This window comes from Ammospiza caudacuta, chromosome 7 (assembly GCF_027887145.1).
Source record: "Ammospiza caudacuta isolate bAmmCau1 chromosome 7, bAmmCau1.pri, whole genome shotgun sequence".
NCBI lineage: Eukaryota > Metazoa > Chordata > Aves > Passeriformes > Passerellidae > Ammospiza > Ammospiza caudacuta.
The window spans coordinates 22,493,542-22,519,091 of NC_080599.1; the positions used below are offsets into that span (position 1 = coordinate 22,493,542).

The following is a 25,550-nucleotide window of genomic DNA, read 5'->3' on the forward strand; positions in this document are numbered from 1 at the left end:
CTCTGGGCAACCTCTGCAGAGGGCCTCCCCATCTTCACAGGGAAGAATTTCTTCCCAATATCTAATCTAACCCAGTCCTCTGGCAATTTGAAGCCATTGTCCCTTGTCCTGTCACTCCAGGCCCTTTTCCAGTCCATGTCCAGCTCTGTTCTTTTCTTTCCTTATTGAGTTCACCCAAGATCTGCTTGATCCTCCTCTTGTTCACTGCTGAAGAAGCTGCTGGGTCATCACTGCAAGGACCCAGGAAAAGCTGCCTTGGGGGTATTGATGAGAAACAAACCATCAGCACCTCCAAGTGCTTCAGCTTTACAAACCATCCCATCTGATCCTGTCCACAGCCATGACATGTTCAGCTTTACAAACCATCCCATCTGATCCTGTCCACAATCACGAAATCTTCACCTTTACGAACTATCCCATCTGAATCTGTCCACATTCACCTTTACAAATCATCTCATCTGATCCCATGCACAACCAGAAATGTTCAGCTTTACAAACTATCCCATCTGATCCTGGCCACAATCATGAAATGTTCACCTTTACAAACCATCCCATCCACAATCATGAAATGTTCAGCTTTACAAACCATCCCATCTGATTCTGTCCACAATCGTTGGCAGCTGCACAACTTGGCTGAGGCCCAATCTGATGAGGCTGAAGTGTTGACAGAAAGCTGGGTATGGGATGAATTAGATCCACCATGGCCAACATCACACTTACCCTGGATGAGTCTTCCTGAGGCTGTCAATGCTCCTGCCACACTTAAAGCCAGATCACTGGGCTGGTTGTTGGAAGCTGTTGAGTGTGGTGGGAGCAGCTGGTTGTGCCCAGCACCTCTGCCAAACCCATGCTGGAACCCAAGGGCTTCCAGGGAAGTTCAGTGGATAACAGTGGTGGAAAAGCAGTAAAGGTTTCATGGGATCATAGAATTGTTAAGGTTGGAAAAGCCCTCTAAGATCATCAAGCCCAAGCATTTACCCAGAACTGCCAAGTCCACTGCTAAACCATGCTCCTAAGTGCCACATTTGCACATCTTTGGAATTCTTTCATCACTTCCCCAGGCAACCTGTTACAATACCTGAGCACCCCTCCAGTGAAGAAATTTTTACTACTGTCCCGAAAAATCTATTTTGACACCCAGCTCATCTTTGTTCCTTTGTTCTCAGCCATGCTGGTATCTGCCATCACTAAACAATTCAAACAGACTTCCCAATTACACTGCCAATTTGCCTTCTTGGGATGCTCCTGCACATCCAATCCCCTCCCTTTACAGAAATTCTATGTAAAACATTTCAAATCAGATTTATTTTTCCCAGGCCTCTGCTTGAATCATTGTCATAGTACTATTTTTACCAGTCCTCAACAAATTACATTTATTAAACTGTAATATTTGACAACTTCAAGTTCTCCATGCTGAAAAATCTGTAGTCAAATAAAATCCCATAAGATCATGGAACTAAGAACTTCTCTAACAGAGTTTGCTGAACTAATATTATAGTTGTGAAAACTGCAAACCATCAAATTGTACAAGTTGATTAAATGAGTGATAGAGCTCAGGCATGTCAGTTCCTTCCACTTCACTGAAAATATTTTCATTTCCTTAAAATCATCTGTTCATCAAAATACTAGTTTCACAAGAAAACTATTAAATCCCAAGAAAAAAAGTGAAAAAAAGAAATTTTGGCACCCCAGGACTCACATTTCTTGACGTTTTGTGACTTTAATCAATAAATTATAAAGATTCCTCTGGAAACTTCTGGCAGCTGTTTGAAAGGCAGAGATTTGTAAATCCTTGGTTGAAGTCACTCAACTCCTGAAACTCATCAACAGCTGATTTCTAAACAGCTGATTTCTCTTACTAAACAATCTGTAAGTTTAATGAGTTAATCATTAAAGTTTGGCAGGTGCATTGAATTTTTGTGCATTTGGGAACTTCAGGAAAGTTTTTATTATTATGTATGTTATTTTAAAATAAACATATTTTTGATTAAAATATATTTTTAAACCCAAGCAAATAAAGAGAGTCAATTATGACACCAAGGCTCTGTTTGCATTCTAGGGTTTGACTAAGTATGTTCTCAAATGTTCTTCCCACATCACTTAAGTATTTCAATACAGTCATAAAATTATCTTGAATGAGTTGAAAATTAGGAAAAGCCCTTTCCCAAAAGTATCAGCAAAGCTTTCAAATCTAAAGGTAAAGTTTGGAAAAACAGCAAATGTTCAAAAAGCAAGAACAGAACTTGAAAGCCTTAAATGATGCTAATTATTTTTTTTAGTTATTTTTTTTTTAGTAAATAAACTACTACTTTCCCCAAAATATTTAAGAAACTGTGATTAAGACAAAGGGAAAAGCCTTAGATTTTTTTTCTTTAATTTAATTTCTCTGCCTTGAATTATTAATCCTGCAGCTTCATTTATTACTGACTCTATCAAAACTCCTATTCCCTCTTGGGAACCAACATAGTAGAAGAAATTTTGGATGAACCACACTGCACATCCTTAACTTAGTTCTTCCTCCTTCGTAAAAACAGATGAAAATTACTTATTTCCATGGAATTTTGGTATCTGTTTAGATTACTGTAGAATGTCAGTGAGCATAAACCACCTGTTTTACACTTTATTGAACATGTGTCAGAAATGAGGCCAAGAAGTTGAAGACTGAAAAGAACCTGGCCATACTTTACTATTAAATTTGCTTCTGGCACACTCAAAATATTTGTAAGCATCCTCCAATTTTACAGTATTTATATATATAAACATGAAATTTATGAATATATATATTCATACATGTATATGTTTATACACCTATACACAAATATATTTATGTTTATATATAAAATACATACATATCTCTATGTACATAAAATGTATAAATGTATATACATATATTTATATATATAAATATATGTACATACAATATTTATTTACATAAATATATGTAGCATAAATTATATATAATATGATATTATAAATCTATATATTATATAGATATAAATAATATATATATAATATATATAATATATAAGTATCTTTTGTTATTTAATGCCTATAACGCAGAGATTTTAACTTCTTAAACAAACTTTCTGGTTTTAACTTCTTAAAGAAGATACACAGATAGATAAAAGCATGTTCTCTGTGCCATAACCAGAGAAAAAATCAGTAAAACCAAGGTACACAAGCTATTTATTGCTGACCCAGAGTGCAGTGCTGCATGCTGCAGGACTTTGCTCTGTGCTGCCCCTTGACAGGAGCCACAGAGCTGAGAGCTGCCCAGTGAAATTTACATTTCACAGAGAAAGTGTAAAACCCCTGACCTTCTGTGCTGGGTAAACTCGGGCTCCAGGCCTGCACAAGTTTGGTGGGCAAAACTGTGCTGCAGTAACATCAGAACACACTTCTAGGGCAATACACCAAACTCCTTTGCTGGCATCTTTTATGCTGTATTATCAAACACTTATTTTCCTAAATTAAATCCATGCCCTCTGTTAACACACTGGTACAAAAATGCTGTGGAAAAAATACAAACAACACCTCAAGGTTTGTGAGTGGAGAGCTGGGATCCACAACCACAGCACTGATCTTGTGCACACTCAGTGAATCCCTCTTCAGCCCTGCCTTTCTATGCAGCTCCAAACTGACACGGCAAAGTTCATTCTGCCACACACAGAACTGACGCAGGTGGGTAAGAAAATCTCCTGGCTTCACCCACTCTGGGTCATTCCAAAGGGAGCAAACCCCCAGAACTGGTGCTGTTCTACTGCCCACAAGTGTGGTCAGGTAGGAGGTGATCAGAATTTTTCTAAGACTGGCACAGAGGTTCTAGATTGTATTTATCACATAACACTGCAACGACACATGCTCTACCCAACCCAGGCATTTATTCCCAAAACCGCAGCAGAGAGAGAAGCTATGCATATTAAAAAAAAAGAAAAAAAGTGTTTAATTTTATGAAACACTGATGTTTTGAAGGATCTTCAGTACTGATTAAAGTACAAATTCCTGGTCCTTAGAGATGTCTCATTTTTAACATATTATCAGAACACAGTCTCTCCTTTCTGAGAAGGGTGTGTGTCAAAAGGCCTGTTGTCAGGACAGGCACATTTGACTAATAAAGCCTGACAGGGAATCACATTGACTCTGCAAGTCAAGTCTCTCTCATGACACAAAGCACTATTTGTGTTATTTTACCTTTTCACACTCTTTATTTCCTTTTAATAAACAATACTATGCCACTCAGCAAAGCCAAACTGCCTGAAGATGAGGGATGTCAAATTGCCTGGTGTTTCCATGGGCCAGATACAAAGCCTGGTTAAGTCAGGTGAAAAAGAGCTGGGTGGTTTTGTCTCTGCTTTCCTTAGAGCTCATCACAGCACAATTCAGGGTGATCTGGCAGCCCTTGCCCAAGAAACCATCAGCAGGATGAGTGTTTTTGTACACTGGGAGATAACTGGAATAATGATAACACACCCAGCAGCTCAAACCATGCATCATCAGGGACTAGACACAGTTCTACAAGTGACTGTAAATCCCCAGATCCAGCTGCACTGTAGCAATGTGAATTTTTTATTTTTATTTGATATCTCCTAGAGCAGGGACACAGTGTTCCAAGCGCCCACGCTGTCTGTACCACTGAACAGGTTGTAACACACAGAGCACATGGATTCCTGTGGATCCTGAGCAGCACCAAGGATGGGTTCAGCAGGATGAAAAAAATGGACAGGTCACTGCATATAGCCACAATATGGGTGTGGGGATAAAGGAAAGGCACCATAGGAAATGAGGGGGAGCAGGAAAGGACTGTGTTCCCATGGATCACACAGAAATGCCATTCTGGTGTGCCAGGCCAGGGACAGAGCTGCAGCCAGGTGTGGTTACAGCACCCTGAGCAGACACAGCCAGGTACAAGCACTGACTCCCAGATTTGCCACTCTTTTATAGGCTTGAGGCTGCTTTGTACAGCAGCAGAAATGATAAAAGCGTGTTCTCTGTGCCATAGCATGGCACACCAACTGCAGGCACCCCCCACACAGACAGCATTTGCCATGATGGATGAAAACACCCTTAACAATTTATTTCCCAGATCATTCTACACAGGCATTTTCAACTTTTTTACATACTGTCAACTGTCTTTCCAAAACCAAACACAGAAACAGATGAAAGCCAAAATGCATCACCACAGCCTGATTTAAATGATGAGTCTTTAAAGCCAATCTATGATGTGAAAAGTATAAAATCTGAAATGCTGACCATTAATGCACTTGGCGTCAGTACCTAGAAGGTGACTGGGCACACTGCTTATCTGGAATCATTACTGAGAACAAAAGCACTCAGGGATTTAGAAAAGATGGTTTTTTTATGATTCAGCCCGGGGTGATGATCCTTCAAGCTAGTTAAGGAGTGGCACTGGTCCCCATTAGCAGGACTAGAGTCCAGCCTTGCTGAGCTAACATCAGAGAGAAGGACTCAGTGCTTAAGAGATGGATTATGAAGAGCTGAGAGGAAAAAACAGGAGCCCTCTCATCCCTCCTGGGGGCAGAGGCAGGGTTGGGAGGGTGAATGGCCAATTCCCAAGGAATTCATTTCATGAAAAGGTGATCTCACCGCAAGCAGCCGAGGCACAAAGAGGCGATGCCCCATGCCCAGAAGTTCCAGCACCCGACACGCGTATTCATTCACCAGCTTGCTCCTCTCGTCGTGCATGTCCTGGGACTTCTTGGCAGGTGGGGTGAGCTTGGGAGCCGGGCTTTTGCAAGGTACCCCTTCTTCCATGAGCAGCAAGTAGTAAGAATCCAGAGTGAGAAGAACAGGCTTTATGAACGGCAATTTCCAAAAGTGCAAGATGAGGAGAGCCAGCCTCCAGTCTCTGGAATGGGTTTGGATGGCTGCTCCAGCAACGCCCCTTTAGCCTCTTAGGAGGAGAAAAGCATCTTTGCTAAGAATCAAGGAAAAATATGATCCACCGTGCTGGCTCAGCCAGAGTCCGAAGGAGATTTGAAAAACAAACCAGAGAAACCATGGATCTAAAAATGCACATAAAAAGCAGGAAAATGGCAGGGAACGAGCACGGACGGAGCAGCTGTGCTGGGAGCAGAGCAAGGGCGAGCGGCGGGGGCTCAGTGCGGGTGTGCGGGAGCCGGGAAGGGCAGCAGAGCCCGGGCAGTTGTGAGGCTGCACAGAGAAAAGGATGAGCTCATTGCAATCCCGCTCCCACAGCTCAGCATCAGCCACGAACGGGTGGGAAAGGGGGGCTGGGAGCAGCAGGAGGAGGGGAAACAGGAGAAGGAGGAGGAGGGGGTGCCTGGGCACCGGGAGCCTCTCAGGGGGAGAATGCCGTAATAAGAAACCAATAGTGAGCACGGACGGACGGACGGCTCCCACCCTCCGCCAGCTCGCTGCTGGGCTCTCTCTGTTCCATCAGCAGCACATCAGCCGCATCCTTTCAGGCTCCTTTAGCGGGGAGGGATCGGCCTCCCAGCCGATGGAATCGCTCGTACATGCAGCCTGCTTGGCAATGATGAAACAGCCACGGGGTGGGTGGGGCAGGGCACCCCAACCCTGCCAATGGCCACCGGAGTGGGGCCAGGCTGGGGGGATGCGCCCGGGGAGTCACACACAGCCCAGCCCGTCTGTGGCTGAAACTCAGTCATGTAAAACACCAGCGCTGCGCCCTCGGGAGGTGCTTCTAATCCCGGAGGCGATGGGCACACAGGGAGTGATGTCAGCACATGCGTTTGCATGGATTCTAGAAAAGCGGCGCACGTTTGTGAGCAGAATGCAATGATGTCACACCTGGAGCGGCCCGGGCACCTCCCTGTGCCGAGCACGGCCCACCTGCCTCGGCCATCTGCCACAGGCAGCACGGCAGGTGCTGCTCCAGCTCGCACGGCTGGCTTGGAAAACATGGCTTGGTGAAAAATGACTGTTTATGATTGGCTTTTGGCAAATATTAACATGAATATTATGTGTTGTGTTAGAAAGTAATGCTGCATTAATTCTCTTAAGTATTGTGTTAAAGATCACAATAATCGGTTTTAGGTTATAAGAAATGTTAAAATAGAAACTATGCTATGTAGAGTACTTTTTTTAAAGAAAGGACCGGCAGCGAGATAGCAGCCACAGGACACCTGAATCTTTCAGAGAAAGAGAATTTATTGCTCCATTATCAGAAGAAACTAACTTCTTCCCGCCTCGAAGGCACTGTTAGAATTCAGAGGAAGAAGCAGATGATGACCAGACAGAATGCTGTGTTTGAATGGAATTTATGCATCATGTATGAGGTGTATAAATATGCAACAGGCTGTTGTTTTTAAGGGTTAATCCTCTGTTAACGGGTGTCCTTTTTCGGGCTTGTGCTGCCCAGAAAAAAGTACCTGGACTGTCCCTAACTCTTTGTTTTTAATGTCTCATGTTGTCCTAATCCAAATTGTCACAATTATTATTACTCTAGTTGTATTACTATTTTTATAACCATTTTATTACTATTAAACTTTCAAAAATTTAAAAACAAGTGATCGGCGTTTTTCACATCTTTATGCTCCTTCGTTTTAGCCTCACCATTAAATGGGGTGTGTAACAGAACAACACCCATTTCCAAATGCTTTCCAATTGCAATAGACAGAAATACTCCACATTTCTAACATAAAGCTCATAATTTAAAATATTGTGAGAAGCTCTAAACCACATCAATGGCAAACAGTTCTGTAACTGTATATTTTAACTCTAAAAATAATTTTCCTAACATATCAAGAAAAAAGCAGATTTACTTCAAATACTAATAGAAAGTAAATATTCATAGGATGAGGTCACTGATTTAAAGTAATAAATATATTTATGAGTAGATAAAATGTGGAAGTCATTGAGTGAAAAGTGAACTGCGTATAATTATACTAAGAATTTTAATTTATTTAATCTGTATTTTAATATATAGGGTGATAGGGAGTGATATTTGAAGATGCTGGCTTGAGGTGACACATGAAGGAGTTGGGAAAAGCATTAAAGCAGAAGTCAGAGGTCCAAGGCACCAGAAGATGCCAATGGGGCCTCAAGGATGATGATGCAGGATTGACTCAGCTGAAGGCCCTGCAGATGCGCAGCAGTGAACAGGCTGCTAGCACAGATGGTGCTCTGCCAGTTGATTTAAATCCCCCAGCTTAAAAACCAGTGTTCTGCAGGTGAAAATCTGCAAAGGCTGCTGCAGCTCTGCCAGGCTGAGATGCAGGTGTTCACTGAGGGCCTTGTGCACAGAAGCCACAACCAACACACATTTCATTCCAGTTTAAGGCTGTGGCCAGGATGGGAACCCATTCCTTCCAAGCTCCACCCACACACAGCTCCAGAGACTCAGGTTTCTTTTTCAGCCTGTGACTCTGCACACAGGTGCCCAACCCAGCACAGCTTACACACCAGAAATGTTTGTAGGGAAAGGGTTTAAAGGAAAGGAGGCACCTTTGCCTATTTCTGAATTCTATGTTAAACACATGCTGGTCAGCATGATATTCTAGAAACATCATGTTCTGCTGTTCTATGTGAATGAAAACCTTGCTTAAAACATTAAAAAGGAAAAAGTAAGAGCACTGGAAGTGCTGGGAAGAATTACAGAACTGACCAGGCACAGAGCCACCAGTGACCCCAACAGTATGGGGAATTCAGAGCACCAGCAGTGTCAAAAGCCTTTAATTCTTGTGTAAATCAGACTTTAATCAGCTAATAGCTCTGACAGAAATTCAGGTTTGGTTTATTTTGGTTAAGGTCTAGGCCTATGAAAAATGGTATTAACTGATGATTAAAAAAAGTCTGGAAGTCTAAAAATTTGTAATGCGATCCAATAGTTAAAGGGGAAAGCCAGGTGAATTCAGGTTATAAATGAGGGGCAATTTTTTAGGAATGAGGAAAATTACCTGCAGGATTATTTTCCCAAGAGATGTAGTCTACTACCATCACTATATTTTCTACATCAGGCCTGGATTTTTTTACAGAAGAGGTTTCAAATACAAAAACTTCCAAGGCTTGACCAAAAAATCTCCTTAATTTTATCAGCTGAAATCCATTGTTCCATGTTTTTCAGCAATTCCTTTCACACAGTGTAACTGTAAATCATCATTCGGATTTTTAGATTTCCTACCATTCTTATTTATTTCGATATCCCCACTGAACACACATCTTATTTTTATCCATGTCTGACCAGGAATTGTGATTTTTCCTTCATGTATGCCATTGGATTGCTGTCTCAAATTCTTCAGAAGGGCCTGACTGAAGTGAATTTAAAATCTAAAAATGACCAAAAAGGTAATAACTAAGGCAGAAACTAAGATATCGGAGGATAAACACACATTACTCATGCTTTGACTTCCATCTCATGGTCTATCTGGTCTGTAAGTGCAGGTAAATTCTGTTTCTGGCCTTCCTATCCATGAAATGCCTGCTCACTCACACAGCTCTGATGCAGTTCAGACTCACACAGCTGAGGCCCACTGAACTCAGAAGAAATTAATGCCAAAATAGTCTCACAGTAAACAAAAACATACAGAATATTACTTGAAATTATTTATGTTCTGTACCAAGATACCAAGGATCTTGATGGGCAGTCCTTTATAAATCTCTGCATTTTAAAATATTAAATCTCTGTATTTTCGTGGCAAAAATGACTGACTTTGAAAAGCTAAATAGACTAAGATGGGAAGAAAAAAGGTTATATTTGAAGTCTGTGGTATTTTCAGGGTACTCAGCATGAAGGAGGAATTGATGAATCTGACTCCATGCTCTTAGAAGGATTGTGTTATGTTATGCTATACTAAAACTATACTAAAGAATAAAGAAAAGACACTTTACAGAAGGCTTAACAAGATACTAATGAAAAACTTTTGACTCCTTCCAGAGTCCCAACACAGCTGACTGTGATTGGTCATTAAATTAAAACAATTCACATGTTGGATAAACAATCTCCAACCACATTCCAAAGCAGCAAAACACTGGAGAAGTAAACAAGATAATTTTTCCCTGAGACTTCTCAGCTTCCCAGGAGAAGAAATCCTGGCAAAGGGATTTTTCAGAAAACAAGACAGTGACATTAGTCTACTCCTGTCAAAGGATAAGACGTTCAGCACCAGAACAGCTCTGAAAGTCCACATGAATGACATCATGGCCACAGTAAGAATTTACCTCTTAGCAGAAATTACTTTGTGTTTTCTATTCTTCAGGGGTAATTAAAGCTGTGTAATCTGGATTTAGCAAAGGAGAGAACACATGAAACCAACTGGTTTCCACAGCAGGTTCCAGCAGGGATCCATCCTGGTTGGTTCCTGAACACCTTGGAAAGAGGGGGAAGGATGGGATGATTGTCTGCAGATCTCCTAAATTATTCAGGGATTTAAAGACAGGGGTTACAATAAAGAACTGCAGAAGGGCCATAAAAGACTGAGTGACTGGGCAGCAGAACAGCCAAGGAAAGTCAATGCAGATAAATCTAAATTGATACATACGGAGAACAGCATCAATTTTCCACATAAATGATAGACTGAGAGCTGACAATTGCTACTCAGAAATGGATCTTGGGACTCACTGAGGAGAGTCCTATGAAAATATCAGATCAGTGCACAGTGGAGGTCAACAAAATGCATCAAATGGTGGGAGCTGACAGGGGAAGAGCAGAGATCTAACCAGAGAACACCATTATTCTTTAGTAATTTCATGTGGGATTCTTCTCTGGCATCATTCACCATGCTGATCCTCCCTTTTCAAAAGAGGGATAACAGAAATGGAGAAGTATTTAGAGAGAATCAGAAGGCTCCAAAAGGAGCAGATAAGAACAGACTGTGATTATTAAGCCTTGAAAACAGAAATTGCTGCCTTATAAAGTCCTGAGTGTAGTGGAGAAAATGAAGAGATAGCAAGTGTCCAAAATGCCTGCTGACACAGGAACCTCACATGAAAGTCACAGGGTCCAAAGAAAACAAAATAATCATTAAACTCAGAAAATCTCTGCGGTACTCACTCACGTGTTCAAAAAGCCAGCAAAAAAAGGCCATGAAATAACAATCCATGCAGAATTATTAAACATGAGACACCACTTTTTTCTCAGAGTTTTCAAGACATAAATTGCCAGAGGCAAAAGAAAATTCTTAGAAGTCTTTCCCACATATCTGCTGCTGGCAATGAGACACTGGGGTAGACAAGCCAGTACAAGGCTGGTGTGGAATGATGATTTGTATGTTTTCATTCACTTCAATCACAATCTTGAAGAAAATATTTTCCCAAAGAATGATAAGATTTACTAGGTACATGAAATAGACACACTATATTTAAATTATACTTAAAATAATTATAATATTTATTTTTATGTATAAATATTTAATAATTATTTAAAATAATTATAATAAAAATAATGGTTTCAGTCAGAACTGTATGTAACCTTGAAAACACCATCTTATCTTTCCAACATCTAGAAATTACCAACACATGATATAATAGGAATCATTAATATATAAATCACAGTTCAGTGCTGCTAAGGACATTCAGGTCAACAAAATTCATGTTATTTTCTCTGCTATCAATCTTCTTTTTGAAAAGGGAGTATCTCTCCACCCTCAAAATTCAAAACTTAGGGTGAACATTGACCGAATTGGAGTAGAACTGATTTTAGGTGTGAGGAGATCAAATGGGCAGAGAGACTAACTAATCAGCACAGGATGGATTTTCAACACACAAATAAATGTGGACTTGTAAAAAGAGAAAATTTGTTATATTAAGGCTGGAAAATCAGTGGTCTGGAAGTTGAATGAATCTGGACATTTTCAAGCACAGATTTCTCTTTCTAAAGACATAATCTCCAAAAGTCACCCAAGAGAGGTTTTTGGGGTAGAGAAAGTAGGTCTGTGGGAAGAATTATTTAGCCCAGCAAAACTTAAAATTTAAGGAAATCTTCAATTAAAAATACAAAACCAGTACTCTGAGAGCCTCTTAAAGCCTGAATTTGGAGAACAGATGGTTCTGATCTCTAGCTCCAAAGAATTCAGGATCCTCTTCACTTCCTCAGGTGTCAGTTCTTAGCTGGAATCAGTTACATGAAGAAGATATAAAAAAGGTGATATAAAAATAAAGGACATCTATTTTGCCTTTGATTCTACTGTGGATATTTCTGATTTTTTCCTTGAGAAGAGCCTTTTGAAAATGTAATGCAATTCTACAGCAGACTAAACCAGCTCACCTAGAATCAAACCCAGTTCTGGCTGGAAAGAAGTTCTGCTTGTCACTTTGTCAACTACTGGTCTAAAGCAATGCTGACTTAAAAATCAGTTCAGGCTCCTCAAGCCATTGCAAATGCAAAGAAAGAACAGAGCAAGAATCAAAACTCTTCAACACAAGGCCTAAGTCACATTACCTACAGTCTTAGTGCACTTTTCATCTGATACTTCTCAAAAATTACAGTAATTGCCATAATTTCATTCCTGACTCAAAGGTAATTGACATTTCTGAATTATCTGCATTGGCAATATGCAAGTTTTACCTAAAACAAGCACCCATGCAGTCTTCACTGCCTTCAGAGGCTTAGCCAATACGATTACACAGAATTTCTGTAAGATATGGAACAAGTTGGTCACTCAAACTTTTTCTTATATTGCTTGCTTTCATATAAAGGATAAAACTGATTTTCTTACTTGCTGTGATGACTTGAATCCCTTGTGTTTTTCCTTTTTCATTTCCTTAAAAGACAAGACTACTTTTGAAACATTAATGCCCCAGGCTAGATTGTGGCAAGTGATAATTTCAGGAGCAGATGATCAAGGGAGGCACAATCCCAAGGGATGTCCCACTGGTCATTTCAGTTTCCACTGGCAGCCACATATTCCCCTGAGGGAATGAAAGGGTAGAACTTTCCCATGATCAGCAGGACTTAAGGTGCTCAAAGACAGAGGACTGCTCTGACTACCTCCACTTCTCACAAGGAGAAATTTTTAAACTGTGCCTTTAACACAGAACAAAATTTCAGATCTGATTTGAAGGTTCTGGTGGAAGTGGAAATTCAGGAGAGAACTGATCTGGGTAAAATCTGAGAGGGGTTAGGTCACATGTCTGCCCAAGGAAGACAAAGTGAAGAAAGAAAACCTACAATTGATGATGCGTTCCTTAAGAATTGAAATGTGAATGTATACAGACGTACAGCCCAATTTCATTCAGAATTTTTGCTATTACACAAATTCCCTTCTAAGGTTGGGACAAAGTATTTGTGGAACCCTCTGGTTAGTCAGGAATAATATTTCACACAAACATAAGAGCACAACACAGTCCTCAGAGTTATCAGAGCAAAATTCTTTAGAAATAAGAAAATACAACATGATGTGACTCCTGTTAAAGATCCAGTCACCCTGGAGGTGATGCAGAAGATGCACAGGAGTTCAACAACACTGAGAGCACTGGGTTATTTAATAAACAATGTGAATGGGATCTATCAACATTTCAAGGTGATAAAAGCAAGTGGGAGTGGTGCTGGAAGGGAACTGTTTAGGTTGAAGGACAATGCTGATGTAAGAGTAGCTGAGGGTAAAACCATCAGTAATAAATCTCATCAGGACTAAGAGAAATTGCCTTCCAGCACAGTTCTGAAAGCTGCTGGTGCAGGTTCTAAAATAGATGCTGTATCACATAATGACACAACAGAGCAGAGAAGCAGTTCTTCAGCCCCAGAGGTCTTTTCAGTCCAGATACAGAATGAAATAAAGGTAATAAATAACCCTCTTTAACCAAGGTAATTTGGACACATTTTCTTTTAGAATCTACATCTGCCATCCCTGCCATTGTAGTTGGGATAGTGCTCCCTGATGTCTGGGACACTGACTGACACAAAGGGCTTTGAGACTGAAAGGTGCCAGCAGAAATAACCAAGAAACACAACTCTCCTATTTGTGTAACACTCAGGTATCACCTATCACATGCAGAGAGGAGGAGTGAGTGTCAGAACTCACAAGGCCCATTAGAAATGCTGCTCATCTTGACCTGAATTCAAGGAAAAATGCAGAAAAGTACTGGGTTTAAGATATTATAGGGACCAGAGTAAATCTCTCTAAGATAACAAAGCACTGGCTGGAAAACACAAGCAGTAACAAAAACATTTCTCACTCCTTTCTACCCATTTTCTTTTCAGTACTATAAACCTTCCTGATCAGAACTATGGCTTTCCTCTAGCATTAAGCAACATATTTTTTAACAGTCACACAGATTAAAACTCAGTAAGCAAAACTGAGCTTAAGTATTGTGGATCACACACTTCAGGAGGATGAGGACATGAACTCTAAAAATGAAAGGTTTGGCCGTGCACCTATTTTTAAAGCCTCTGGTTCACTGTTACATTTCCAGTGACCACATGCTCTTCCCTGCCTTTTCAGGAATTAACAGCCACAACAGTGAATCTAGACCCTGAATTCTGCACAATCATGAATTTTTTTCCTGAATTATATTTTCCAAATCTTCTTGCCTTGTTTAATTCTTGTCTCAGTTTGCTAATTCCAAAATAAAGTTTGCCTTTAGCTAGTTTTGCCAAGTTCTAAGACCATAAACAAGATTTAAGAATGAATCAGGGAAATCCCTCTGGTGACCAGTGACAGGCCCCAGGGAACAGCTGCAGGTGGGTCAGGGGTGGTTTAGTGCCACCATGATATTTTCTGAAAAAACTCCTTTGCCCAGGATTTTTCTCCTGAGAAGCCTCAGAAAAGAAATGAAAACAATAATTATCTGATTGCTTGGAATGTGGTCTGGAGGCTGCTTACCAACAGGTGCATCTTTGATTGGTTCCATGTGAATTGTGTTGACTTAATGACCAATCACAGCCAGCTGTGTCGGGACTCTGGTCAGTCAGGGGTTTTTATTATTCATTCTTTTTTACCATTCTGTCTGTATCTTTTCTCTATAGTTTAGTATAGTGGTAGTATAGCATTTTCTTTTAATATAATATAATAAAATAAATCAGCCTTCTGAGAACATGGAGTCAAATTCTCATCTCTCACCTCGTCCTGAGGACCTCACAACACCACAGTTTAGGTTAGATATTAGGAAAAGGTTCTTCCCCAGAGGGTGCTGGCACTGCCCAGGCTCCCCAGGTAACGGGCACAGCCCCAAGGCTGCCAGAGCTCCAGGAGGGTTTGGACAATGCTCCAAGGGATGAACAAGGTGGGATTGTTGGGGGGTCTGGGCAGGGACAGGAGCTGGACTTGGATGGTTCTTGGGGGTCCCCTACAGCTCAGGACATTCTATGATTCTATGAAATACTAAAATAAGAAAGGAAGCTTACAATTTATTTCTTTTTCTTAGCATACGTGAGGATTTTAATGCTTATAATTTCCAGCAAAGAAACAAACTAGCTGATGACACATGGGATTAGGAAGTGTGCTGGCACTGGAAGGGTATATTATTCCCTGTCATTCTCATTAATCACCTTAAATGGATTTTAAAAATTAAAACATCAATGCTGTTTGTTGGGTTGTTTTAAACCACAGATTTTTATGCTGCCTTTTTCCACACTGGGGTTCTCTTCACATGCCAGTGCTTCATTGCATTTTCCACTGCTCAGAAAATGAGAGATGAGGAGTCAGGATTTCCAGCAGCTGAGGATGCAGAAGGGTAATTCAGATGCAGTCCCTACATGATGCAAGTCAGTGACTCCCAGTGTGAGACAGTGCCACCAGCTGGGGACCCTGAGCAGGCTGTGCAGCACATTTGGATTCTACAGAACAGAACTCCATGTCTGCCTTTGATAAGAAATCAGATTAATGCCCAAACTTGGTTTTCACAGCTAAAGAGCTTTAATCCTCCAAGTGTTCATTGCTGCAAGCATACTCAGGGTGTGGGAGAAGGGAAGAGGAGGGATTCCTCCGTGTCTCAAATGTTTATTTTCTGAGGATGACTGCACCAAGATGTCTCAGGCAATTGGTCACAGAAGTAGCGCTGTTGTGTCCAAACTAACAGCACTCCCTGTGAGACACAGCCGTGGGTGCAGGAGAGTTCCAGATAAAAGCTTCTCTTCTACTGCTATTTAGTGAGGGATTTGGATGCACACAATTCACTAGAAGCAAGGAAAGTGGCATTTCCACAATAACAGCTTCAGTATTCCCTTATCCAAATTTAAACTAATCCAAGAGATTGTGGATGAGAGAATAATTGCTCTCTTTTAATAAAGAACAAATCCTTAGGAGTTGTTTTCATTCACTGCAGAATCAGAGACAGACAAGAGCTTTGAAATGCAGTTTTTAAAGCAGTTTTTCTGCAGCATATTCAGGTTCTAGAACTTGAAAAGAGCACCACACTAAACCACTTTGCTCCTCATGATTAGGAGAGATTATGAACACATTTGAATAGGACAAAAGTGACTTCATTCTCAACTATTTTCTTCCCTAACAGAAGAGCAATTCTTGCTGAAAGAAAATTAGAATGCTAATTCAATTTTATGTAAGCACCAGCTCCACCTCCATGCCACTGTGGAACTGTGCTCTTAGGTGAGTGTTTCTGATTTAGAATCTTACCTTTCTTACCTCAATTTTCTTTGTTTGGCTGCACTACAGAAATACTTTGTCTCGTAAAACCTCCTTTACCATTTTTTTAGTGTCTATTACTTCTAAAACAGGCAGCTACAGCATACACATGCAAGAAGAAGTACTATGACTGCCACAAGCAGAATTAAACCCAACTCTTTAACTTAGAAAATAGTTATAAATAAGAGTTAAAATTTACATTATTGAATTTTCTATTGTATTTGCAGGGTGTCCTGATGAAGAAAGAATGATGAATTTCACTTTATGTTCTTAGAAGGTTAATGTATTATTTTATGATATTATATTGTAATAAAGAATGTTATACTAAACTATATTGAGGAATACAGGAAGGATATTTACACAATGCTGAAAAGATAATATTGAAAACTTCCCAAAGTCTTGACACAGCTTGGCCCTGATTGGCCAAAGAGTCAAAACAACTCACAGCAGAATCCAATGAAACAATCACCTGTGGGTAAACAATCTCCAAACACATTCCACATGAGCAAAACACAGGAGAAGCAAATGAGATAAGAATTGTTTTCCTTTTCTCTGAGGCGTCTCAGCTTCCCAGGAGAAAAATCCTGGGCGAAGGCATTTTTCAGAGAATGCGAATGTCACAATTTTCTTCTGAAATATCCAAATAGAAACAGTCAACTGGACAAGCAGCATGTCATGGGGTATATATAAAATGAAGACTGAACACTTGTGGTTAAAAGAAACTGGGCTAATTGCTCAGCAGGAAAAAAATTCCTTGTTTGCTGTATGACACCCATGAATTCTTTCCAAAGTTATATTTTCTAAACACTTGTTCTGCTGCTAACCTTGGTTCAACCCTTCACTCTCACAGCAGCAGGTGGTCCCAAAGCTTTCATAATTAAATTGAACTTGGTTCTCCTTCCCTGAAAACCCTGTCAGCCATCTGCAGCTCTGTGCAAGTTCTCTTCCTTTTCTTCTTTAGCTTTAAGATCCCTGAGTTGGCACCTCTGCCTCTTCCCAGAACCTGTTCCTGCCATGACAGCAGCAAACCTGCTGGCTGTGGGCTGGGTTCTTCCCTTTCCTTCCTCATTAGTGTCAGGAAAATTAATCCACAAACACCAGAGGTTTGTGTCCAAAAAGGAGACAGAGGAGTCCTTTTACTTTATTCCAATAAAGGGAGAGGCCATGGGGCATTCACCTGGGGTCTCTCAAATTTTTGGAGGATGCAGCCTCCTTTTTATCCCAATTTCCCAGCCACATTTCCCTTCTCTCTTTCCCCACTGGCTGAGCTACTTGAGAGGTTCAGTCCTCCCAATACACCTGATACCAAAGATTTCCCTCTAATGTACAACCCTCCCTTTTAATTTTTAATTCTTATGGAATTTAAGGGTTTTTCTTCCCCATTACTACTTTCATCTTTCAATGTCTAATTTCATTTATCAGCAAACCTAAAGTTTATTTGTAAAAACAAATATCTCTTTCCATTCATCAATCAGTGGAATCCTTCCCATTGTTTCTTTTCTCTCCCAGTAGACCCACAGCTTGTTTGTAAAGACAAATCCACTATTCCTCTCACTAGCATGCCATAACCAGATTTCCCATTATTTGTACTGGCCTGGAAAAATGGCATATTAAAAAGCCCCCACAGCTGCAAAAAACCCCCATGAAACAGGAAGAAAAGAGCATGCATTTTCCTTCCTCCCTTTTACAAATTTCAATTTGTGTAGGAGCACTTCCCTGGAAAGATATATGAAACCAATTTCCTGTTTCTAGGAGTCTTCATTACATACATGCATTCGGGTAGAGAATCACAACCCCATTTTTCTACATAATTTGTGTAAAACAGGAAAACACAGGTTATTTTGGATACTTCCTCCCCATAAGGATATGCACTATCTCCTGCCCACACTGCAGTACTTCCCTGAATTCACCTGCCCTCAAGTTGAACTCAGTGATCCTTTGGTCCCTCCCACCTCAGGAGATAGCATAATTCTGGGCAAATATATATGCTTGAAATTTTCAAATTGCTCTGTTCACAGCAGCACATGGATGTATATTCCTGGTGGGGAGCACTTCTGCCATAGGATTTTGTGCCATAGAAGCTGAATCTCTGAGAATTATTCATTGCTGAGTAACTCAATCAGCAGCTGTTTGCTCTTTCTAGGAAAATGACAAGGAAACCCCACTGGAGGAGCAGCAGGAGTGCAGTGGTTCCAGTCTGTATCCCCTTTATGGGATGGGTGTATTAGGAGTGACAGGTTGTTCTACCCTGTCAAATTTCAAATTCCATACTGTGTGCTTGCATGTGGGTTGGATTTGAACCAGAGCCAACTCATGGACGTCAGTGTAAGATAACTCTGAGCTCATCTCACTGCACCCAGTGCTTTACCTACAGGTTTATTTGTTTAGGTAAATATTGTGTCCATACCAAAGGCAGAAGTGTGGTATTTTCTGGGGGCCCTGTGGCAGGAAGGAATAAATCTGACTCCATGTTCTTAGTAGGCTAATTTATTATTTTATTATATGATATTATATTAAAGAATACTATAATAAACCAAAGAATAGAGAAAGGATACTTACAGAAGGCTACAAAGAATGATAATGAGTCTCGTGACTCTCTCCAGAGTCCAACACATCCTGACCATGAATGTTCATTAAATCAAAACAATTCATATGAAACCAATCAACCAACCACCTATTGGACAAACAATCTCCAAACCACATTCTAAAGCAGCAAAACATAGGAGAAGTAAATGACTTAATATTGTTTTCCTTTTTCTCTGAGGCCTCTCAGTTTCCCAGGAGAAGAATCCTGGACAAAGAGGATTTTTCAGAAAATATGATGGTGACACAGAAGTTCCCCATATTAGAGATTTCTTTTCCTCTCTCAGTATCACAAATACATTTGATACCAGTCAATAATGTTTTATACAAAAGAACCTAGACACAAAACAGATATGCTGTGAAATGAATCTGAATTGTTTTCTTCACAGTTATTACATGAGACATTTAAATCTTTAGACTGTATCCCTTGTTCCACAAGCTTTATGATATTATTAAGTTTAATAAAAGCATATCTATCATAAGTATAATTTTGAAGACATCTCTATGCAAATGGATATTTCTCCTTCATTCACTTCTCCAGAGGTCCCACTATTATTGTTCCTTTAGACATGATATTAAGATAATCAGTGTTTTAGTTTAATAAAACAAAATAAATTTTTCAAAAGATTACTTACCTTTAAAAGAGCCAAAGCCACATGGAAGATTATGTTCATACCCTTAAAATAAGAAGAAAGAGACTTCAGTCAGTCCCAGCATACAAACCTCTTTTCATACTTATCATTTTGTGGCATTAAAACTCAATGTCAGTTCCTAGGGAACACTTCCCTTTTCCTGGTACACTTGGAATTTCCTCACTGAAGCCCCAAGGCAGTTTCCAAACTCCCACTTCTGGGGGAAGATCTCAGCTTTTTGGGGCTTTGGGAACCTTCAGTGAGTGACTCAGGTGCTGTGGATGTGTCAGGCTGTCCCTCTCTCTGTTGCAGCGCCTGGCAATGCTGCCTTTCCATGGCCAGTGCAGGACACTGGCATCAGAAAAATGCAGTAAGTATTCCAGGTGATAGATTTTTTTGTCAAGTAACAAGCTTAGCCATGATTTATCAGGTAAAATCTTGCATACTCAAACTGTAAAAAAAACCCCAAAATATAACAAACACAACCCCACAAGTACACAAGAGACCTTTTTTTACTGTGTTTAGCCAAAAGTCAAAACTATTTCAAAGCTAAACAAGCTGCTGTCTGTATCCAGTAGTTGCTTGCTGGTTTGCAAAAGCTGGAAATACAAATGTAAAAAAATCCATTCAGTGAGAAATACAGGAACAATAGGCATTTATTTGAAGATTAAACAGTCTGCAGCCTACATATGTTGATAATTTAAGATTATAAACAACTTTGTCTTCATCCAAATATGAGAAGTACCATATGCAGTTCTTGTTTGCTGTACCATGTACTTCGTGTTCAGACTGTTTTCCTGAATTATTTTTCCAAATCCTCTTGCCTTGTTTAATGGCATGATAAATCTTTTCTAACAATAGCTCCCAGAGCTGGTATCTAGAAACATCTCAACAGATTTGCACACAAGTAATACTGCAATTATAGTTTATTGTTGTGGGATAACAACAAGACTTGTGACAAGGAAACGTTCTCCAAGCAATTTCTGCTTCTGCAATTGAATGTGTTTCCAATCCTCTTCCTGAAAACCTGAGACCACGTTTCTATAAAAATTAGTTTTATGAAAACATGCTGGGACTTTACAGGAGCTTTCTTAGGAATAAATTTTATTTTTAATGTAGATAGTACAGTGCCTTGCAGGGATTGTACCATTAATGAGTCCTGAAAATGCTGCAACATCAGACATAATGAATATTGCAACACTGAATTACTTAGCAATTCACTGCATTATCACTGATAACAAACTGGGTTTTCCCACTAGAGGTCACACTTGCAGCAGGACTGAATCTTGCTTCATCACTAGGAAACCCTTCTTCCAATTGGCATAACAGTTATTTCAAGTTGTTTGGCTTTATGTGCTTCCTTTTAATTGAGGAATGTAGAAAAATAGAAGTCCAGTTGTGAATTTCAGTTCTGACATTGATAATACCAGAGCTCTAGCAGTAGTAAAATAAGTTCATAGTACTTTGAGGTTAATTTCAAATATTAATCTCAAGTCAAAAGTTAATTCCACACAGTCATGCCATTCACAACTTTTACTTTCTAGCAGAGAGGACTGACAAACACACTCTGTAAATGAGAGGAATATCAACAAGCTATCACAAACATTGCACTTCATTCTTAACAAACTGATCAGATTTTGTTATGATATGAGTAAGACTACTGCATCTAATAGTTGGACTGATGCCTCAGATTTCAACTTTTATATTTTTCAGATTCTGTTCTGCTTTAGTGTGTGGGTCTGAGTTTCACATTGTGGGATGGTGAGCTCTCTTCACAGAGCAGGGAGACAAAACAATTCCTTCTCTAGCTGGAGACCAAGGACAAATGATCCCAATCTCAGGCCCAAGAGCACAAACAATGTGGGCTGAAGAGAGAAAAACAAGAAGGATGGGTCTGCATGGGCTAAAGCTGTAATTAAACAATTAACTCCAATGTGCAAATGGAGCAGAACTTATAAAAGTGAGAGACCCCATGACCAGTTGTCCATTTTGTGAGCATTTTGGTCCATCTTGGGTGCAGCCCTGGCTGGGCTCTTGTGCTGCCCAAAGTGGATCCATTGAGGCCTTTTAATAAATCCCCATTTTATTCTTTAACTCTGTCCAGCCTCTGTTCTAGGTCAGCCTGCACAAGGCATCAGGACTACTGAGGAATTAGTGCTCTGTGTATTTTCTGGCACAACCATAAAGAAATGTACACCAGTTCTCACTCATTTTCTAAACATTTTTTCTGATCTGCCTGAAACTAATGCTGTTTCTGAATTCAAGTGAATAAACTCTCTTCAGGTACTCCTCTTATACCATTACTCCTCACATGGACAGAAACTGCAGCAGAAATAGGTTTTTACCTTCCTTGAGAACCCCCATCTCCTTCTCACGCCCCACCAGGCAACCCCACCAGGCAAGGGGCAGCTCACAGACTTGCTCCTGTTACTTGAGGTAACTTGATCAAGGCTCAAGCACCCTAAAATTACAACATGAAAGGACTTAAAATATCTCTATCCAACTATCCTGAGCAGCATTCTGCTACTCTCAGCACCAGAAAAACACCTGCAGCTTCCTCTTTCCTCCAAGGCAGAGCGAAGTCCTGAATCAATGCAGCATTTTCAGCTGAGGCAGCAATTGCTGCAGTTTCCTGCTGCCCACTGGGAACTTGCAGGGCCAGTTCAGCCAACAGCTGGGTGGACTGGAGCTGGATGTTCCAGATTTCCAAGCAGGGAAAAAACTCGCCCCATGTTTGAACAACTCACTGGATAACCACTGATCTGCCTGCTGCAGTTATTTGTCCTAATTCATACAAGACTCTTCTTCCACAGCCAAGTTTAATGATGATGATTATGAAAAAGAAGGCTCAGCTCATTTTGTCACAATCTCTTATTTAAAACCTTACATAATTTACCACACAGTGATTTATAAGCTTCAGCTTAAGCTTTTTCAGCTATTTTAGAAGAAAGACCAAAAATACCAAAGTGCACCAGACATATAAATCATTGGTAGCAATATCCCTCCAGCAGTTTGATAATGGAAACATGGAAGCCCATACAAATCATCCATGAGGGGAAAGAGAAAGGAGCCCATATGAAATGAGCTTTTGGTAATTACTTTTTAAATCCAAAGGTCATATGCTTAACTAGGCATTTTGAAATAAGTGCTTTATGTCTTGGTGATGGCTTTTATCCCATATCTGGGGTGGGGGTTTTGGATTTTTTTTGTTGTTTTTTTTTGGTTGGTGTTTTGTTTTGTTTTTTGGTGGGTTTTTTTGCTTTTGTTTTTTGGGGTTTTTTTTTTGGTTGGTTGGGTTTTTTTGGGGTTTTTTTTTTGGGTTTTTTGTTTGTTTTGTGTTTTTGTTTTGGTTTGGTTTTTTGTTTTCAAACCACAGCACTATAATACCATGCAGATCTCATCTTGAGATTTCAAAGATTTGCATGTGCAAAAGTTGTTCATAATTACCTTAACACCATTTTTAACAAAGAACAGCCAGGAGAAAAACTTTACACTTATAAACAAGAACTTGTAGGAGCACAGGAATGGTGAGGGGCTTGTCATCATGTCCTGTCACAGAATCAAGTGTTATTTAATGACCTTCTGAAGTTTGTGTAGAGGCCTTGAGAACTTTAAGAGAGCTCATGAAACTCAGGAGTTTTGGAGAAGGAACAAAGCCAAGTCAGAGAAATGGAAGGGGAAGGGGAAGTTGTACCATATTTCAGCCCCCTTACAGCTCCTGCTGACTGCCACACTAACCATCCTCTGCCTTACAGACACACTTACTCCAGAAGAAAGAGCATCATTTAGCAGAAGAGCCCTTCATACCAACTGGTACTGGGATGAATACTCACCATCCAGGAAGTCCCCATTTAATTCATAAAGATTGTGCTTCATAGAAACATCTGCTTCTTTGAACTATATGTCAAAAACCCAGTAATTTTCACCACCACTGAAGGCAATGTTCTCATGGGCAACCAGTGAAACTCTCTCATGAGACTGTAAAAATGAAATTACTCACGTGCACTAAAATTCAGACTGGCTGAAAGTAAAGGGAAATGTAAAGATGTTAACTGTAGTCTAATGAGAGGTGTTCCCAGTTCCTAACTCCCTCCAAAGCCAAGATTTCTCCTGCAGATAGAAGCCTCTTTGAGGAGTCCTCCCTTTGAGTCCCTCTGCACTCCGAAATAAGATGATCTTTGAAAAGGCCTGAAAATTAGGCTGGGAACAAAGAACAAACTGAGACTGGTGAAGATGCTGTTCTGCGGGACCCAGTTTGCATTCAGTGAGGCCTCTGCGACAGAAATGCTGCCTGTGGCTTCCTGCTGAAGGGAGGAGGGACAGATTTATTCATCTGACCCTGCAAATCTGCCAAGAGGCCAGAAAAAAGGAAGTCAAGGGGCAGCAAACCAATATTTGCTATGAGTAAAATTCAACAGCCAAGCACAGAACTGAGTGAGGATAAACAATTCAGTTGTGTGTATCTGGACAACATTTGCACTGGGGATTACTTTAGACTTTCTCTCCTGTTGTAAAGCTTCTGTTTAGCGAGAAACCTCAAGAGAAAACAGGCTCTATCCAATATTAGCATCTCTCCAACCCAGACCCCCCAACACACCTTCCTCTGGTTACACAGTAACACCCTTGGCACTATCTATCTTCACCAACAAAAGGAAGTGAATATCTTTAAAAAAAAAAAAGGAAATTTAATTAATCAATGCCCTTATCTGTGTTTTTCCCCTAGATATGCATGACATGTAAAAGGAAACAGTGAAGGTACTGATTAAATAAAGTTCAGCACCAGGTAAAAAGACAGATACAAGAGTCAAATAATCAACTCCTTAAGGGCTGAGAAGTCTCAGTGACATGACTTGAACCTCTTCCAGTTTTCTAATAACTGAATTTTCTTTTCTTTAAAGGGACACTAGCTATTCAACTGAAGTTAACTTGACATTGCTTCATAATTCCAAAGTCTTTCATAATTATGTGTTCAGTTGCACAGCCTTTCAAGGGAGCTGCAGAGGGTAATTGGGGTTACAGACTCTAAAGGAGAATTCAAATTCTATTTATGTTTTGGATGGGTTCCAGCAAAACAATTACTTGGCAACTCTAATATGTTGAGAACACAGTAAACTTTAGGAATGTCACAAACATCTTTGTTTTGTTGACAAGATGAATATACAGTCTGAAGCTCAAAGTTCCCTTTGTAAGCAGGGCAGCCTTGGAACATGCTCTGCAGGGGCATGCACGTTAATTAACATCTTTTAGGCTGTTTGTGCAGCTTGTACATTTATTATAGCTCAATGACAAGATGACTCAAGGAAAAAGAAGGTTAAAACTCTTGATCAAATAAGGCATAACACGAATTAGCAAGTTTTGTGTAAACAACAGATACAGCTTTCTTAGTACAGGAAAAGATCAAACAAAAAGCAAATTACAAAGAGATCTCACTGCTGATGTGTGAGTACAGTGGAGTTCTCAGACTGGGCTTCCCCCAGTGACTCCATATACATATACAGCCTGAAATTCTGCCACACAGGGAAGGAGAAAACCCAGAAAACTCCCCCTGATCTATGATTCCATGAAAAATACACACAGCCAATTAAAAACAGTTGACTGAACTATTAGGAAAGCAGGTACCAGGGAGATGGCAAAAACAGAGCCAGGGGATTCCGCACTGATTTGTGTCACTTTTCTGTATTTTGCAGCATAAAACAGCACACAATAAATACCAGGCAACCATGAACCTGTATTGGTCTGATTTCACATGAAATTTTGTTTGGTTGGTTGCTTTCAATAGAAATAAATGGGGTTTATGAGTGAACATTTGCATGTT

General features: G+C 40.1%; 1 protein-coding gene across 7 annotated transcripts in view; it reads right to left on the reverse strand.

Annotated features, from left to right (window-relative positions):
- The window catches only part of RABGAP1L (RAB GTPase activating protein 1 like), a 229,957-nt gene that overhangs the window by 58,869 nt on the left and 145,538 nt on the right, over nt 1–25,550 (reverse strand). For 6 of the 7 annotated variants that reach the window (XM_058808736.1, XM_058808733.1, XM_058808734.1 and 3 more), the window contains one exon: nt 19,739–19,780. In XM_058808736.1, the coding sequence (XP_058664719.1) occupies nt 19,739–19,780 (42 nt within the window). Of the gene's footprint in view, nt 1–5,604; nt 5,807–19,738; nt 19,781–25,550 lie in introns of those variants that run through there. The other variant, XM_058808739.1, reaches the window with a different exon arrangement.